Source organism: Columba livia, chromosome 18, assembly GCF_036013475.1.
Source record: "Columba livia isolate bColLiv1 breed racing homer chromosome 18, bColLiv1.pat.W.v2, whole genome shotgun sequence".
In the NCBI taxonomy this organism is placed as follows: domain Eukaryota; kingdom Metazoa; phylum Chordata; class Aves; order Columbiformes; family Columbidae; genus Columba; species Columba livia.
Window position 1 is genome coordinate 3,239,859 of NC_088619.1, and position 19,341 is coordinate 3,259,199.

A 19,341-nucleotide genomic window follows, 5' to 3' on the forward strand; every position below is an offset into this window, starting at 1 on the left:
GTTAGTGTTGGAGTTAGGTTATGGTTGGAATTCATGATCTTGAGGGTCTCTTCCAACCAGAATGATTCTATGGTCTGATGTGTGCCAAGCTGCCATGCCACTGGGAATGGCACCCTCTTCTGTGTCCCCAGAGGTTAAATACTTTGAACCCCTGTCAGCAGACTGCAAGCTGGACCTTATGTTTTTTTGAGCCCATGCCTGTGTTGCGAGCCCCTGGCAGGCTTAGGAGAAAGAGCCCTCAGAGGGCACAGCAAGGCAGGGACAGGATCACGGCAGAGCCTGGGAGGTGCAAGGGGTGGGTACCCAAGCTGGTCTTGTGGGTGTGGAAGAGGAGACCCAGGAAGGATGAGGCCCTTCTGTGACCTAGAAAACTGCAAGTTTCCTGACTGTGAACTTGCCTGGAGGTAGGGAACACAATAAGCTGAGGAGGGAGGTTGTAAGCCAACCCTTTGTCTTCTGATCCCAATCTTTAACTGTTTTCACTTGGTTTATTTAAAAAGCCTTTCCTGAGTTTCAAAGTTCTCTTGTTTTGAGAGGATCATTTGTAGGGCAGGGGTGTAAGCAGTCCACCTGGAAGGACTCATCCACCCAAGGTAACGTTATACAGGCCACAAGGACTGAGGCTTCATGCATTGGGATGAGCCTTTGCCCCAGGTGTGCAAAGCAGCCTCGAGCCCTTTGGCCTCAGAGAAGAGGGAGGAGAAGGTTGCAGGGCTGCTAAGTCTCTTGCGCACTCTGTTTTTACCTTGTGATTATTTTGAGTTGATTCAGATGACAAAGCAGCCCTTGACAGAAGGAGAAAATTGTGGCCATGCCACCAACAGCAACATCTGTCTATCTGGTTTCTCAGCCCCCACAGGGCTGGTACCTGTGTGCTCATTGGCATCAGTCCTCAGCTGTGGGCAGCTCTTGTAGGACAGACTCAGCCCTGCTGTATTTCAAAGCGTCTTCTTTTTCTTTCAGGAAAACCGGAGCCTCTTACTTGCAGACCCAGCATCTGACATCTGGAAGGCCTATGTGGATTACGTGGATGAGATAGTTCTGGATGGATTCTTCACTGCCATTGAGTGCTCGCTCAAGTACCTCCTGGAAAACACAGGTAACTGCTGGTTCCTCAGCTCTGGCGGTGATACCGTCTTCAGTCCCACCAAAAGGAAGTTTCTGTTTCATGCTTTGACTTGTGATCTTCTTTCTGCTCTGCCTCTTGCGCTGTCTACAGCAAGTGCTGGAGGAGCCTCCAGACTCGGTGGGTAACTCCATCCCCTGGTCACTGGAGCAAAGCCTTGCTCAGGGGAAGGGACAGAGATGACTATGCACCATTTGCAGGGATTCGTGAACAGGCAAAATTGAGGCATCATCCCAAGTCTGTGCTTGGGCATCAGCCATCTCCTGACCTCCCATGCACAAAGCATCAAGGTGACACAATCTTTCACTTGTGGAGAGTCTCAAGAGTTGGTTCTGTGGGTGAAAGTCATGAAAGAAAAACCTCCATTGCTGAGCGTTAGTCCAGTGAGGAGAGGGGTCACCAAACCAGAGCTCCTGCCTAAGGCTACCACAGAGGGTCACTCTGCTGAGAGCAGCTTGTGTCCAGCTAAAGCACGTCTCCAGAACGCTTCCCTCCTGGATGTGGAGGCACACTGAGCTGGAGAATTGCGTCCAGTTCCTCACCATCTTGTTAAAAACAAGCACATAATTTCACATTTGTGAAACCAGTTGGTGTTTTATTTTTTCATGCCTTTCTCCACTAAATTAAAGAGCCTCTTGGTTCCTGTTGTTTTTTTCCTCTGTAAGTACTTATGCACTGTAATTGTTCAGCTCTCAGACTCCCTTTTGATTAGCTGAAGAGCCTGGTCTCTTTAAGGCTTCCCTCCACAGCATTTTTCCGGTCCTTAAATCACTTGTGTCTCATCTGTTCTCCAGTATCTCCTGTGGGTACCAGAACACCAGCTGGTTTGCCAGCCTCCCCTCTGCGTTGTGTGCAGACACAGTGTCACTGGACCTAGTGAGTGGGTGTCGCACCTGCCTGGTGTCCCTGTGGGGCATGTGTGTGTCTTATGGTGGGATGTTAATGGTGGCTCAAGATCACTTTTCTCCCCTTCAAAAACAACCTGGCACCTCTGTTCTTCCCTACCAGATCCCAAGGCAGGGCTTGCTCCCCTATTTGAGGTGCAGCTGGATTTGGTGATTCCAGATTTGATATTTCAACCCTCCTTGGACCCTGGCACAAACGATGGCTTCTACGACATGGTGGAAGGTCTTCTCAACGACATCTACCGGATCTCATCGCTGGTGCCCAGGCTGGCTGAGCACAGCGGCTTCCTCCACTACCAGGTCCGTGGCTGTGGAGCTCCCTCATGCTGGTGGCAGTGAGGAGGTACCACGCTGCTCCCGCATCACTGTGAGCTCCTTTCCTCTTCTCTTCAGGCTGACATGGAGGACATGGCTGACCTGGCTGACATGCGCCGTGAGCTGATGGGGCGTGTGCAGGCCGTGATGACGGCCTGCTGCGATTACCGCAGTGCCTTCGACCACTACTCCTACCTGTATGGGGAGGACAGAAAGGAGTTCTTCCGCCAGTTCCTCCTCTACGGGCACATCCTCACTGCAGCAGAAATCGAGGCCCATGCAGAGAACGGGGTCCCTGAGTCGCCTCCCACACTGCAGCAGTTCCGAGAGCAGATCGACTCCTATGAGAAGATCTATGAGGAGGTGAATCGCATCGAGCCCATCAGCATTTTCCAGAGTTGGATGAAAGTTGATGCTCGGCCTTTCAAAGCGTCCCTGCTGAATGTGATTAAGCGGTGGAGCTTGGTATTCAAGCAGCATCTCATGGACCACGTCATGCACAGGTAGGAGCTCTTCTGCCTCCTCTTCCCAGGACCAAAGTGGGTTTCTCTTGTTTTGGCTGGGCTTTACCATTTCACACTGATAATAAAAGGCTAATACAGGAGCAAGAGGAGGGGGCACACACCCCCTGCCAGCTCCATCACATCTCTGATGACTTTCATCCCCTCGTCTCTGCTGGGAACGGCTGGTCCAGCTGAGTGGGTAAAGTGGAAACAGTTCCATGAACTTGGTACCATTGACATCGCATGAGCTGATGCTGCTACGACCTACTGTGTCGTGTTGGAAAGGATGTCTGTCCGTTCATCCTGATCCAACCAATCTAATCTCTTCTAGGGCTCTAGGCTTACTTTGTTGAATTTGCTATTAGTAAAACTGTATTAATGCCATGAGATACTTGCTCCGTTTCTAAATGCAGTGCTCTTTTGAGTGCACTCTTTGTAGAAAAAGTAATTTGGGTTGCCTGGCGTGAGCAGTCATGGGGAGGCAGTTTCAAGGTTACAAAAATGAGGAGCTTTGGATGTAAGTTTTGAATTAACATGTGTTCCCTGCTCTGAATAGCTGCTCAGTCGCCTGGTCTCTGCAGGATGATGCGTTAGGTGATTTATTTGAGTAGTAGCAGCTGAAGGATGCCACAGGGCTTGGATGCTTACGAAGAAATATTTACAGACATATGTACTAGTGAAGGCTGCTGTGTGTGGTGGCTGCTGTGATCTCTTGTGTTCTTTTCAGCACGATAATTCTGTTAGGTAATTCCTGTGCAGAGAGGTTTTTGTGTAGCTTAGAACAGGCATTTAGGAGTTCTTATTAGGAGCCCCTGACTCAGCAGTTTAGTCTTTAATAGATGAAGTGTTTAGGGATATGTTTTGGCCCAGCAGCATCCACAGAATTTAAGCGGGCACTTCAAAAGTAAGTGTTTTGAGAAGGGAAGAATGGAAAGGACCAAAGATCCAGGAGCCCATCAAGCTCTGCTGACCGTGTCCAGTAGCTGGTGAGGTCAAGAAGCAGGTAGGGAAACTTCCCCCAAATACTCTCCTTGTCTCTAACGATTCATACCTGAGGACTTTGAGAGCCATGGGTTGTACCTTTGTATCTAAAGATCTGGATGGATTTTTTTCTCCCACAAATATTGGGTTGCTTTTCTGAACTGCTGTGAATTTTTAACATCTGCATCCTTCTGCAGCAGGGACTTACCCTGTGAAATAAGGCAGCGTGCGAAGAAGAACCCCTGTTTGTTGTAGCTTTGCAACCTGCCAGGTTCGTGTGGGAATGTCACATTCTTGTATTGGAAGAGATGACATGAAAACTGACCTTTCAAATTCACTCTCTTCAGACCGCAGACCTGAGCTCACAGGTCTCTCTTACAGAATCATAGGATAGAGTCATAGAATCCGTTTGGTTGGAAGAGACCATCAAGATCACGGAATCCAACCATAACTGAACTCTGGCACTACCCCATGTCGCTGAGAACCTCATCTATACGTCTGTTCAACCCCCCCAGGGATGGTGACCCCACCACTGCCCAGGGCAGCCTGTTCCAATGCCCAACAGCCATTTCTGTGAATAATTTTTTTCCTAATACCCAATCTGAACCTCCCCTGAAGAAATTTGAGGCCATTTTATCTCATCACTTGCTACCTGAGAGAAGAGACCAGCCCCCTCCATGCTCCAACCTCCTTTCAGACAGTTGCAGAGATCAGGTCTCCCCTCAGCTCCTGTTCTCCAGGCTGAACCCCCCAGGTCCCTCAGCTGCTCCCCATAAGACTTGTGCTCCTCAAATGCCTTTTCTCCAACCTGTGAAGTCTCAACCCATTTATCTGTTCCTCGCAGGAAGCTGTACCATCTATGGATCCCTATGAGCATGAACCGTGGTTCTGATGCCCTCAGCATGTTGCCATGCGATGGGCAGGGTTAGCCAGGCCTTTCCTCTCTCCGTGCCAGTCCAGCTGTCTGGATGATTCCAGTAGGAACTGCTCTCATTTGGTGCTTTCCTGTTTTGCGTTCTACAGCTTGTCTGACCTGGACGAGTTCATAAAAACTTCTGACAAAGGTTTGAGCAAAAAGGTTGAAAAAGGTGATTATGATGGTTTGGTGGAGATCATGGGGCACCTCCTGGCTGTTAAGGAAAGGCACAGTGTCACCGATGCCATGTTCGAGCCCCTGAAGCAAACCGTTGAACTGCTGAAGACGTATGAGCAAGAGCTGCCGGAGGAAGTCTACAAGCAACTGGAGGTGGGTGAAAACCTGTGGTGGACACGGCGGTTTGCCAAGCAGCCGATGTCAAAGAGCGTGAGCTTAAGAGCATTGCAGGAATATTTAAGGCCCCACTCCCTGTCATTAGAGGGCCTCAGTGGATAGTATTTTACTATTGTGGGATGTGCCTTAATAGCTCTAAATTTTGGAGTTATATTGAGATTTTTCTTTTAAAGCAGAGATTAAGCCTTTTGTTATGTATGAAAAACATAGAATTGCCTGCTCCAACTCCCAGCGATTACTCTTGAAAAAAACTAATGCATTTTCAAATACATCTGTTAATTAGTTTGAATTATAATTATTTTTAAATAAGCCAGTTCTTGGCAACTGTGGAGATGGGAAGGATAATGTTGGCAGAGGAGTCGCCTTCTCATAGGACTTCAGTCCTCCACTTGGTCTGTAACACCAAGTCTGCCTGACATCACTGGTAGCACATTATGAAAGTATTTCAGCACCTTTCCACATCTGGCCCTGATGAATCAATTTTTCTTCAGGAAATTCTTCTCATTTCTGGACAGGGGACCATGAGGTGAAGGTTAGAAAAGCCTATGGGATGCCCAGCCAGCCTTGGGCAACTGGCAGCAGCCACCATGTTATGGTGGAGGAGCGTGTGGCTACTTGCTGATGGATACCCCGTAGTCACAGGGTGCTGTGGGCAGAGGACTCTGTGTAGGACACCAGGTTTAAGGCAGAGCTTTTTGGGGAGAAGTTCCTCCCTCTGCTGCAGGCTTGGATGGGACCTGAGTGGGGTTTAGCAATCCCCCAGTTTTCTGCTGGTGCAACCGTGATCCATGGGTGGTTGTATCACCGAATCTGACACAGTGAAGGGTCCTAAAGATAACTGGATTCCTACAGACACCCTGAAAACCAGAAGAGCTGCATTACATGAATGTTTTAGCTGCTACAACAGCTTCAGTCCAGCATAAAAAATGGTGCTGTTGGGAACCCGGCTCTGCTGATTCCTCTGCCCAAGAGCTGCTTGTTTGGTGCCTGTTTGTGTGTGTAGATTTGAACAACTGATTTATTTTTCTGACAGAAGAAATGAGGTATGCAGGGCAGCCATTTAGATGCAGGAGATAACGAAACAGTTTTGTTCTTTCTGGCAAGTGACAGCAACACATAGTTGAATAATTCATTCACTGCTGTACACAGTAGGAAAACCAAAGTAAGTTCCTCCAGGTACCGCTCTCTCCATGGCCATGGAGATGGATAGGCTGGAGCTGGTAGTTTGTATGAGAAGGACAAGGAAGCAGCTCCATGTGTGCCCTGCTATGGTCGTGGATAGTGATTTCTACAGAGACTGGAACATAAAGTGGCAGAAAGAGACCCCTCAGGAGGGACTGGCCCCGCTCTGGCCACCTCTGCTGCCTCCAGGTTATTTCCCTTCTTTGCATAGTGTTGGTGGATCTCCCTTAGTTTCCTCAGCTATGTGCACTGGGATGAAAAGAAACCCAAAGTCTTTCCTGTAGGCTTGCACAGTACCTGGGGAAGTGGGAAAGCAAAGCTGTGGGACTTGAGGACAGCAGAGCCCTGGCTGGTGTCACTGTCTGACATGAGCATTTGGCTTGAGAAGCCTAGTGAGAAGACATCAAATCTCTTTCTAAATAAAATCCCAGGTACAAAGGGTGGATTGTCAGCAGTGCTGTTCACCAGCAGAGTGGATGCAGACCTGAGAAAGAAACGGTCTTATTTAGTACTAATATTATACAGGCAGGCTGGAGGGATTTGCCCCAGAAAGCTCTGTAGAAGTCCCTCTGGCATAATATCTTCTGCTCTAAGAGCTGGCAGGAAATTTCCCAGGCTCTGTTTCTCAATTAGCTCCGGGAAGCCAGATGATCTGATGAACTTGCATCCCCAGCCCACCCTCCTGACTCCAGCCAGCTCTGGGTCCCACTGGTCTCGGTGTCAGGAGGACTATGCTCTCTCGAGCACTGAGCCATCCTGGGAGCCCAGGATCTAGTCTGGGACCCTTCTTCTGAAGTTATTTAACATGTTTTTGCAATCAGAGCAGTCAGTTTTAAGGTCTCAGTCTTCATTAGTCTTCAAAATTGTGAATAACTGGTAAGTTTTATCCCAAATTGCGTGTTTAGCTTTTGCATCACAACAAAACTTCCTCGCAGTTTTAGGCACGGAATCTGTTGCTTTTCCTGTTCTGTGATTGTCCATAAACAGATCAGACACAGCTTATATCAAATAGCAAATACTGCCTACCGTCATTTAAATTTTGCTTGCAGGAGCTGCCAGAAAAATGGAACAATATAAAGAAGCTGGCGATAGCTGTGAAACAGCATGTGGCTCCTCTGCAGGCGAACGAAATGACAATTCTGCGCAAGAGCTGTGCGGCGTTTGATGTTGGGCAGCACAGATTCAGAGAGCGATTTCGGAAAGAAGCACCATTCAGGTACAGTGAAATTATAACATCAGAGAAGCCCTGAGGAAAAAAATCTTCATGGGATCATCTCCGAGTGTCCTGAGGACGTGTTCTCGAACCCTCGCATACATTTCCTACCTGCTCACAGTGTTGTATGTGTTATGCCCTGGGTGTTTTGTCCCTGCAAACACGGTCCGGTGTTAGCAAGAGATTCAATCTGGATGCTGAGTGCACAATATCGCTTTAAGGGGTTGTCAGTAGTGCCATGTGGCTGCACCATCAATGGGTACTATAGACGTATCATGTCTGCTTTGTGTCTCAGAGGCACCGTTTGTTTTATGTTTTCTTTAGAAGTTGTTACAATATCACTTATGAAGAATAAACATTTCTTTCTAGGTTTGACACCAAAAAGCCTTATCAACTGCTGGATACAAAGCACATTGAGATTAAACAAATGGAGTCAGCCATGACCTCGATTTATGAATCAGCTGGTCTGTTTGAAGTCATGGTACCAGATTATAAACAACTGAAGCAGTGCCGAAAGGAGCTGTGTCTTCTCAAAGAGCTCTGGGATATGATCTCCCTTGTGGGCACTTGCCTTGATGACTGGCAGACCACCAAATGGGTGGATATTAACGTGGAAAACATGGATCTGGAGTGTAAAAAGTTTGCAAGAGAGATTCGGAATTTAGATAAGGAGGTGAGGGCGTGGGATACTTTCAGTGGGCTGGACAGCAAGGTGAAGAACATGCTGACGGCCCTGAAAGCTGTGGCAGAACTTCAAAATCCCGCCATTAGAGAAAGGCACTGGAATCAGCTGATGCAGGTGACGGGTGTGAGGTTTGTGATGGACTCGGACACCACGCTGGCTGACCTCCTGAAGCTCAACCTCCATAACTTTGAGGATGAGGTTCGTGGCATTGTGGACAAAGCAGTACGAGAAATGAGTATGGAGAAAGTCCTGAAGGAGCTGAAAATGACTTGGAGCACCATGGAGTTTCAGTATGAGCCTCACCCCCAGACAAACATCCCGTTGCTGAAGTCAGACGAGGAACTCATAGAAACTTTAGAAGACAACCAGGTGCAGCTGCAGAATTTAATGACATCCAAATATATTGCTTTCTTCTTGGAGGAAGTGTCCATATGGCAGAGGAAGCTGTCCACCACGGATTCCGTCATTTCTCTCTGGTTTGAAGTGCAGCATACCTGGTCTCACTTGGAGAGCATATTCATAGGCTCAGAAGATATACGGGCACAGCTTCCTGAGGTATGAAACCCCAAATCCTATTTTTCCTGTGTGGAAAGCGTTGAAGAAAAGCCTCCATTACACAAAAGAAAGTTATCTATAATGCCAGGTTCCCCTAAGCAGGACTGTTCTCTTGCTACCTTGCTTTCTTGGAGGCTCCCTTAATGCTACAGCAGTTTCCCCAGTGTTGCCCCAGGATGTTTTTGTACTGTAGGTTGTGCCTGAGCCCTGCTGAGAAACTGTTTTTCCTCCCCTCCACCACTGCACAGCAGATGCACAGTTCCTGGAGGCTGAGCGGGAGGCTCCTGGCTTCCTTCAGTGATGCAGACATGTTCCCTCTTTCCTTGGAGGGGAGAGGACCGAGATAATTACTCAGATGGTGCAAATTGTCAAATCAGAGCTGGACCAGGCAGCTTTGCAGCATCCGCTTCCCCGCCTCCAGTGCTGGTGCAGGGGGAGAGCAGCTCTTCTTCCACTTCAGCCTCAGAAAATTGAGCAGAGTTGTCATTGGTGACCTCCTCAGGGTGGTGACCTCCTCAGGGTTGTCTTTGAGTCCAGCTTCCAGTCTTATTCCCCATTCCCTTGATTATTTAGAAAAACTTCCAAGCTTGTTCCTGGCCTCTCCGGACCACTCACAGCCCTGTGGAGGAACCCACCTTTCACTCACGAGTGACCCACAGTTGGCTGTGTCACCGCCGTCCCTGTTCACAAGCAGCATGGCTGACAGCACGGCTGTGGGACGGACACCCACGAGGGGATGTGCGCAGCCCAGTGACCCCTGGACAACACACTGTTCTGTCTCCAGCCCTGCACTCTGCTCTGCTTGGACTGTTCCTCCCTCTGCTTCAGACAGCACACTGTGCTGAGAGTCCTCAGGGCAGGTTTTGGCCCCTCGTGCCAAGAAAGCCCTTGAGGTGCTGGAGCGAGTTGAGAGAAGGGAACGGAGCTGGTGAGGGGCTGGAGCACAAGTGTGATGGGAGCGGCTGAGGGACCTGGGGGTTCAGCTGAAGAACAGGAGCTGAGGGGAGACCTTCTGATCTCTGAACTGCCTGAAAGGAGCTTGGAGCCAGGGGGGTCGGGCTCTGCTCCCCAGGAACAAGCGCCAGGAGCAGAGGAATCGGCCTCAAGTTGCGCCAAGGGAGGTTGAGGTTGGATCTGGGGAACAATTTCTTCCCCAAAGGGCTGTGGGGCATTGGAACAGGCTGCCCAGGGCAGTGCTGGAGTCACCATCCCTGGAAGATGTATAGATGAGGGACATGGTTTAGTACTAGATTTAGGTTATGGTTGGACTCAATGATCTCAATGGTCTCTTCCCACTAAATGATTCTATGATTCTGGGCACACCTCGCTACTGGGCAATATATGCAGGTGCTGATTAGCAGTGCCCTGAGGCTGTACCATGTGCTAGCAAGCTGTTAATATCCAGGAGCTATCTAATGTCATGTATGAAATTGCATCATGGTTTACATTTGCATCCTGCTGGGCAGCTGTCTGTATCTCAGTAGAATGTCCTGAGCTGGAAGGACCCACCAGGATCATGGAGTCCAGCTCCTGTCCCTGCAATGACAACCCCACAGGTCACACCGTGTGTCTGAGGACGTTGTCCAGTCTCTCCTTGAACACTGTCAGGTTGGGGCCGTGACACCTCCCTGGGGAGCCTGTTCAGTGTCCAGCACCTCTGGGTGAAGAACCTTTTCCTCATGTCCCACTGACCCTCCCTGGCACATCTTCTGCCATTCCCTGGGGTCTGTCACTGTCACAGAGAAGAGCTCACCCTGCCCCTCCTGCTCCTGCTGAGGAACCTGCAGCCCATGAGCTCTGCCCTCAGTCTGCTCTGCTCCAGCTCAACAAACACAGGGACTTCAGCTGCTCCTCAGACGGTTTCACCTCCAAACCCTGCACCAACTTCATGTCCCTCCTCTGGACACTCTCCAGCAGCTTTATCTCCTTTCCTCCTGTGTCCCCAGCCCTGCACACAGTGAATGCTGCAGGTGAGGCCGCCCCAGCACAGAGTGGAGCGGGACAATCCCCTCCCTGCCCGGCTGGCCGTGCTGTGCTGGATGCACCAGGACACAGGTCTCTCTTGGCTGCCAGGGACGCTGTTTGCTCAGTCAGCAGCCTCTCTTCCCTAAAAGAAAGGCTGAAGCTCAAAGCCTCTGGAGCTGAGCACCCTCAGGATGCATCCAGGGCTGGGGGGATGTGCTGACAGGCCGTGGGATGCTCACCTGAAGCTGGATCCGTAGCGTGAATGCAGAGGGGGCTCAACCTTCCAGACAGAGCCTTGCTCCTGGGGCTGAGCACAGGGTAATGTGGAAGTGTTACCTGGACAGCTTGGAACACTTATTTAGTGTCCTGCCTCACTCAGGAGGCCTGACTTGGGAAGAAGGGAGGAGCAGAGACGTTTTGAACATAGCTTGCTTTATTCTTCTGTGTTTAGCTCCAGAAATTCAGAGTCCCTGTTAGATATGGAGCATAATTGTTGATATGGCCCTCTGGTGCTGACATGGGGTTTCCATACCCTTATTGAAGGCAAGGAAGGGCTCTCCTCTGCAAGAGTCATCATACCCGTTTTGTGGATGGGTGCTGGGATTCCTGTGCTGTAGCAGGAGGGGAGGAGTGCACTCACATGGGGCTGGTAGCCTTTCCCTGGTATGGGAGCATCTCCTGCTGCTGCAGCCAGGGAAACTTGGTATTTCACCTGGACGTGGGAGAGGGAGATTGATGAGATTTTCCAAGGGGAATTCAATTCCATGAAAATGGTTGGTCCCAGACATTGCCTCCTGCATGGAGCACTTTATCCACAACCCCTTTGGGATACAGTGACAAGAAGGCAAGTGCCTGTTTGAAGACTAATTTCAGGCAAGTCGGTGAAAGAGCTGTTCTGGAATGGTGGAGAGGTCCCTGTCTGCACTGGACACAAAGTTTTCCCCTCAACCCAAAGACAGCACCCAGAGGATGGAGACCTTTAGCACAAAATCCATGTTTTACCGTGAATGTGTTTGTGTTGCTTTTTAGGACTCCAAACGCTTCGAAGGGATTGATGTGGACTTTAAAGAACTGGCCTATGAAGCTCAGAAAACCCCAAATGTAGTTGAGGCCACCAATAAGCCAGGTCTGTCCCAACAACTGGAGGACATTCAGAGTAGGTAGGTAGAACGTCAGTCCCAGGATTTTGTCAGAGACCAGGATCAGCTCTAATAAGTTGGTTTAACCTGTGCTCCAAGGCTTTCCTCCTGGACTGTGCATTCTTAGCATTCACACATCAAGTCTTTTTGTTTGTGATCCATCACCCTGAAGCCCTCAAAGTGGATTCTGGCTTGCGTATGTGCAAACTCTTATCCTGAATATTGATTCGCACGCATACAAAGCTCAGTCGGTTTTAATAACATGTGGCCTCACTGCCACCCCAAATTCGGTGTCTTAAATATCTATTTTGAACTCCAAGCAGGGATATCTGCAGCAGAGCTGAGCCCATGTGCTTTAATTAACAAAATTATCTCTGCATGTGTACCCTTCACAGATGGTATAACTAGACTCCCTGAGAAAGACCTTAATATCCTGAGATGGATACAGTTCTCACCTAACATATGAGCTACTCTACCTGGAACACACCTAAGAAGTTAACGTGATAGCTGTTGTGTCAGTAATAACTATCCATTTAAAATAGAGATTTAATTTCACTTCCTAAACAGATAAGGCCCATGTTCCCCACAGAGGACTAGCTGCATGTTATTTATGAACTTTGAAAGCTCAGCAGCAGTTTAACATGTAAACATTGAGAGATTCATTTTAGAACAGAGCAAACAAGTTTCTTTTCAGGCTTCACAAGCACAAAAAGCTGAGTAGGTTTGAATCAGACTTTAAAATGTGCTCGTTAGAATAAAAGCAGTTTTGGAAACTTTCATCCTAGTGTGAAATCACCTGTGGCAGTTACGAGCTTGTCTAAATCAGTAAGTCAGACTGCAAACCCTTTCTAGCCTCTTCTTCCACCTGTGTTTCTGCTTTTTTATGAGGATTCTCTGACTCTTGTCTGTTTGACCCTTGGGAGTGGAGAGAGGTCTATGAGTTGCTGTGTGCTTTGTTGATCTATTTGGAAAATGCTGTAAAGGACCAGCCTGCGGGCTCAGCTCATGTCTGGCATATCCCCATGGGAGGGGAGAATCTGCTCGATAACCCAAACTGTAGCACGACACATGAAAGGATATTCACCTGCCTGTCCTGGGCTCTGTTTTTCTGCTCTTCTCCCCAGGCTGTCCCTGTGTGAGAAGGCTTTGGCTGAATATTTGGACATGAAAAGGTTGGCCTTTCCCAGATTTTACTTTGTTTCTTCAGCAGATTTATTGGATATTCTTTCCAATGGCACCAACCCGCAGCTGGTAAGCCTTGCACTATGTCACCTTCACATTTTCCAGCTGTCGGTAATGTCACGGTGGAAGATGCTGTCTAGGGACTCAGCTGTAGCTTGTTCTTTCTTGAGTGCCCTTTCTCCCACCCTCACTGGGATTAACAATAACTCTTTCACGGCTGGCCTTCATCTGTCATCTCTGAAAGGCAACGTGCGCACTCTCTGTTGTCCCATCTGTCCCTGGTGATGCTTGCAGATGGTTCTGAAGGCACTGCACAGAGCAGAGCTATGTTCTTGATACCATAAAAACAGTGGGTTTGTTTCTGCTGGGATACAATGAGGTTGGGAGAAACCATTTATTGAGGATCTCAGACAAAACTTGTTGCTGACCTTGGTTCCCCAAGCTGGGATGCCACCAAACAGCATCTGCTGTTGAAAGAGCCACAGACCGATCATTCAAATGTGACAGTGTTGACAACTGATGGCTTGGAGACGTCTCTGTTTTTAGGCAGAGGAGACATTTGCTAGTCAGCCACTTCTTCCTTCCCCCATGCAAAGGTCTTTGGGATGGCCTGTTTACAGGGGAAGAGCAGAACACAGCCTGGAAAAGGTAAGACAGCTGGTGGTCAGACAGTGGCTGTGGCCAAGGCAGGACTCCCTTGGGTTGCCACCCACCCCTGCACAGCTCTGCTTGGCCTTGTTTAGGACGCATCTTTTATTCAGGCGTTGGTATGTAAAACCACTCAAAATGTTCACAGCAAAGGGCGAGTGTTGGATGAGGAACAAATTCCTAATTCCATCTTTCAGTAGCGAGTATTTTCGCTTTCTTCAGGCTTTCCTCCATTTTCAGTATTTATGTGAGCACAGGAATGGAGCAGGTTTGCATGTGTATTTGGAAATGATGTTGTTTACCTCTAACCTTTAACGCTCCTTCTATCTGTGTCTGCTGCTGGGTGATTTCAGCCCACAGAGTATCATAAATACATAGTTGATTGATATTTAAAATAGAGAGGGAAAAAAAAAACACAGGAAGCAAAGATACTGTGTTGAAATGCTCTATGGAGTAAGAAGAAATTCCTGGTGTTTTCTGTTATTCAAAAGTATTTGCAGTAAATTCAAAGTAAATGTCAAGCAGGATCATACATAGATACACTCTCAGCCTTTCCACTGTAGTTTCAAAGTCTGATGATTCCTAAAGGAGGATTAAATACACAATGACATTATCCTCATGAACTGGGCACTGAACTTGTGCAGATTCAGGTGTGTTCGGGCTCCGGCAGCGGGATTGCACCAAGTGCTGGAGTTGTGTCCGAACCCTCCAGACTGGCCAGGGTCTGGAAAGGGGCAGCGGGGATTTGTGACCACAAACTTCTACATGTAAGAAAAAGTTTCTGTGGTTTACTTACGTTTGAAAAGAGATATGCTTATGGCCTCGAGATATGCTTAATGGCCTCAAGTTGTGCCAGGGGAGGTTCAGATTGGATATTATAAAAAAATTCTTCCCCAAAGGGCTGTCGGGCATTGGAACAGGCTGCACGGGCCAGTGGTGGAGTCACCATCCCTGGAGGGGTTTAAAAGGCATTTAGACGAGGTTCTTAGGGACATGGATTAGTGACAGAGTTAGGGTATGGCTGGACTTGATCCTGAGGGTTTCTTCCAACCAAAATGATTCTATAATCTGGGGGGATGCTGAGTGCCCTTTGCTTCTTGGAGGTACTTAGCACCTCCCAGGGTTTGGCCCTGCTTGTACGTGTGTGAGGAGACTACCAAGCTGTGTCCACCTGCAGCACAGCTCGTGAGAGGGAGGGTTGTAATTCTTTGTGAGTCAGTGAGTCAGAATTAGATGGACAAATCCACCTCCACCCTTACTTCTCTGAAAGCATCAGAGCATTGGGCATCTCACACAGAATCCCAGAATGTCAGGAGTTGGAAGGGCCCTGGAAAGGTCATCCAGTGCAAATCCCCCATGGAGCAGGAACACCCAGATGAGGTTACACAGGAAGGTGTCCAGGCGGGTTGGAATGTCTGCACAGAAGGAGACTCCACAACCCCCCTGGGCAGCCTGGGCCAGGCTCTGCCACCCTCACTGGGAAGAAGGTTCTTCTCATATTTAAGTGGAACCTCCAGTTTGAACCCATTGCCCCTTGTCCTATCACTGGTTGTCACCGAGGAGAGCCTGGCTCCATCCTCCCGACACCCCCCCTTTCCATATTGATCCCCATGAATGAGTCCCCCCTCAGTCTCCTCTTGTCCAGCTCCAGAGCCCCAGCTCCCTCAGCCTTTCCTCACACGGGAGATGCTCCACTCCCTTCAGCATCTTGGTGGCTGCGCTGGACTCTCTCCAGCAGTTCCCTGTCCTGCTGGAACTGAGGGGCCACAACTGGACACAATATTCCAGGTGTGGTCTCCCCAGGGCAGAGCAGAGGGGCAGGAGAACCTCTCTGACCTACTGACCACCCCCTTCTAATCCACTCCAGGTACCATTGGCCTTCCTGGCCACAAGGGCTCAGTGCTGGCTCATGGTCACCCTGCTGTCCCCAGGACCCCCAGGTCCCTTTCCTCATTTCTCATCTCCCCTATGGGGGTCTCTCTACCTCTCTGCTGTAGAGAGAGGCAGCTCCTGTCTGGGATTGCTTTGTGAGCTGCCCCTTTCTGTGGGAACGTCAGTCCTAGGAGAAGCTCGCCTTTGTCGGTGTGGGGCGCGCAGTGATGCAGTTGTGTGTTGAGCAGTGGTCTGGAAGAAGTGCTGGTGACCTGCTCAGCTCCCAGCAGGCAGATGCTGATGTTGAGAGCCCACAGCATCTCCCTGTTGGCTTTGCAGACTCAGATGGAGGTGAACAGGGAAGAACTGAATCATTCTTTTCCTTCTGGAAGAATGCTTTTGGTGAAGATGCGTGTTCTGTAGGAGGTCTGGGCTGTTGGACTGCTGATCATGGGTCTTAGGCAGAAATAAAGGTCTTTCTTCTCCACGAAGGAGAATTCAGGATTTTTCACTGGCACAAAATCAGTTTCTAGTAGTGGAAAAACAGGGAAGTTCATAGTGAAGAAAACTCCACATTGTGCTGAGAATGGGATGAGGTGCAGAAATGGCTACAGACTTCTCATCACTACATGTAGGGAAATTTGGGATAGGAGTCATGAGGTGTTTCAATGTTTTCTATGCTTTTGCTCTGTATGGAAGATTTCCCAATGGAGAAACATGATTTATTAAGGCATGACTGTTTTCTGAATTATGTAGAAATAGGTGGAAGTATTGCAAGAGACAGCAAGAGGCTTTTGTTGGCAGTATCTTGACCACGTTTCAGAAGATGTGGTGCTACCAAAATATCCAAGATCTTGCTTCATTAATGTGATTTTGCTTGTGACATGTATGGTGATCTGCATTCTGCTCGTCCTATCTCGGTTGCTTTATTTATACAACCCATTTTGCAGGTGCAACGTCATCTTTCCAAACTCTTTGACAGCTTGGCCAGGATGAAATTCCAACTGGACTCTGAGCAAAAGCCAACCAAGGTTGGCCTGGGAATGTACAGTAGAGAGGAGGAATACGTCAGCTTCAGCGAGCCCTGTGACTGCAGTGGGCAGGTGAGAGAGAAGTCCTTGTATATCAAAACTGTCCGGTGGAGTCTGTTCCCCTGCCCCTCGTGCGAGATCTCTTGCCAAGACGTCGCAGAGCTTCACTGCTCTCCTTTGATTCATGAGAAAAGCTGGAAGAGGTGGTGATTTAGTACCTCCTTACACCACAGCCCTTGGTGTCACTCTGGATAGGTCCTCACTGAGGGGGGACATGGATGTCACAGTCCACTGTGGGAGAAAGGGCTGTGCCCTTTTTCTGACTAGGTGTTTAATTTGATTTTTTCTAAGACGTTTTGAAGGTTGGTCTTAAAGCTTGCTACAAATATCCTCAGTGAAGGAGGGGATGCAGATTGAAAAGAAACTGAGCTGTTCCATAGTACCTCTGCACGGGTGTGTTTGGTAGGAGAAGGCTTTTTACCTGGTTCTCAAATCTTCATTATTTCATACCACGAGTTAAAGTATGAAATGTAAGAATCAAGCTACTGCTCAGTTTACCTATCCTGGTAGTTTCACCTTTCTCCATGGACTATTTCAGGAAGCTAAAGTACATAATACCGGCTACTGAGCTCCCCAGCAATGGAGCTTGCTGCATTCAGTCTGTTTTCTTGTTGAGGGCTTTGCCCGTGAAATATGAAATTCAGCAGGAATTGTGTTCCCAAGCTTGGCAGCATCTCTCTTCTGCTGCTGGCAGACTGTGCCCACATCCCACCAGGGATTCTGTTGTGGCCTGGAGATGGAATACACCCAACCAAATTGTTCATTGATGGAGTTCATTTTGGTTACTCCTGTAGAAGAAAAAATCTGTCTTCTATTCTTGGTGTCTGGAAGTAGATGCTAATCCTACAGTACCAGAATTAGCCAAATCTACCCGGTCTGAAGGAGGCTGTGAGGTTTGGTTAACTCATAGAATGTCCTGAGCTGGAAGGAACCCACCAGGATCATGGAGTCCAACTCCTGTCCCTGCAAAGACAACCCCACAGGTCACCCCGTGTGTCTGAGGACGTTGTCCAGTCTCTTCTTGAACGCTGTCGGGTTGGGGCCGTGACACCTCCCTGGGGAGCCTGTTCAGTGTCCAGCACCTCATGTCCAGTCTAAAGAGAATTGAGATGCTTGTCTCATTTCCTATCTTCACTAATTACCAAAGGCACTTAAGAGCAAATGTGTTACTGGAATTTAATCTCTTTTCCAGGTTGAAGTCTGGCTCAGTCATGTACTAGACAGCATGAGGGCTACTGTGAGAGATGAGATGACAGAAGCCGTAATGGCTTATGATGAAAAACCAAGGGAACAATGGCTCTTTGACTATCCTGCCCAGGTATCTGCCACTGCTTCTCACCACCACTCAGGCTGGCTCATGGAAAGGCAGCTCTTGGGTTCCCCATCAGTCCTGTCCTTCCCTTCTTTCAGTAGCTGTGGACAGGGATGTTTTTGGCCTCCACCTTGCTATCCAGGAGAGAGGGAGGATGAGTTGTCCTTTGTCCTGGCCATCTCCTGATGGAGTTTCCAGGCTGAGCTCCATGCTCTGGTTGGGGCTCTTGGTTGCGTGACAGAGCCCAGGGGCTTGGGCAGTGCAGTCTGTACAGACAGAGCAGCGAGAGGTGCAGCAGGAAAACAAAGTGGTGAGGCCTGTTAAGAGTAAAGAGCCCCTCAGATGCACCTCTGACAACCTCGTGGTCTCCAACTCTTCCTCCTCTGCTGTGTCAGGCATGTGAAAGGTGCTGATTTACTAATAAGTAGCTGCTAAATGTGTCTATCACTGATATGATGTTTTAAATGAATTTCACGGAGCAGATCCTTGTTGTCCTGTCTGCTGTGACTACTGTATGAAAAAATACTTAATTCCATGTCACGGATGCTTCATCCTTGATCTCCCTGTGGATCAGACACTCTTGAACAGAAGGAAGCTCTGTTTTTTTCCCTGAGAGTGAACCAGCCTATTTCCCTAGGTGGCTCTTTGCTGCACCCAGATCTGGTGGACAACCGAGGTTGGGATTGCCTTTGCCAGGGTGGAGGAAGGCTACGAGAATGCGATGAAGGAATATCACAAGAAGCAAGTGACCCAGCTGAACACCCTCGTTACCATGCTGATCGGGCAGCTCTCCAAGGGCGACAGACAGAAAATCATGACCATTTGCACCATTGATGTGCACGCTCGGGACGTGGTGGCAAAGATGATAACACAGAAGGTTTGTGTTGGCAGTTCAGCACGGTTCTTTGTGGGCTTCAGGGGGCCCAACCACTGGCCGTTCAGATCACTGCCAGTCTCAATGGGAGACATATGACTAAATTTATTTCTACAATGTTTGTGGTAAGTGTGCAGAAAGCCCCTGTAAGCCTGCAGAGCTATGCTGTGTCATGGCCCTGCAACACCAACTTGTGGTTGCTGCAGATTCATACCAGGAGCAAGAGCGCGGCACTGTGTCCTGCTGTCCTGGCACATGTGCTGGTGGATGATGGTGGTGTGTTGGGAGGCTGCTGGACTCAGTCTCAGTTTTGACTTCAGAAAGTAAGAAAAAGCATTCAAGCTTCGTTCTTTGTAGCCTCCTTGGTCTTGTGTGGGGCCACAGGAACTCCTGTGGGACTCCCTTCTCCTGCAACACCTCTCCCAGGCTACTCCCCTGTCCCTGACACCATGCCAAGTGTTTAGCCCTGCAGGTGGGTGGGAAGGTGCCTTGAATGTGTTAGGTTGTGGCTCTTCCCTCATCT

The 19,341-nt window shown here is 48.9% G+C and overlaps 1 protein-coding gene across 7 annotated transcripts in view; it reads left to right on the plus strand.

The window, feature by feature from the left end:
- DNAH9 (dynein axonemal heavy chain 9) overlaps positions 1–19,341 on the plus strand; it is a 197,461-nt gene that overhangs the window by 23,405 nt on the left and 154,715 nt on the right. For 5 of the 7 annotated variants that reach the window (XM_065034504.1, XM_065034502.1, XM_065034500.1 and 2 more), the window contains 11 exons: positions 964–1,099; positions 2,135–2,331; positions 2,425–2,849; positions 4,854–5,076; positions 7,332–7,498; positions 7,865–8,735; positions 11,730–11,860; positions 12,964–13,090; positions 16,492–16,644; positions 17,825–17,950; positions 18,582–18,821. In XM_065034504.1, the coding sequence (XP_064890576.1) occupies positions 964–1,099; positions 2,135–2,331; positions 2,425–2,849; positions 4,854–5,076; positions 7,332–7,498; positions 7,865–8,735; positions 11,730–11,860; positions 12,964–13,090; positions 16,492–16,644; positions 17,825–17,950; positions 18,582–18,821 (2,796 nt within the window). Of the gene's footprint in view, positions 1–963; positions 1,100–2,134; positions 2,332–2,424; positions 2,850–4,853; positions 5,077–7,331; positions 7,499–7,864; positions 8,736–11,729; positions 11,861–12,963; positions 13,091–16,487; positions 16,645–17,824; positions 17,951–18,581; positions 18,822–19,341 lie in introns of those variants that run through there. The other 2 variants (XM_065034499.1, XM_065034505.1) reach the window with 2 other exon arrangements.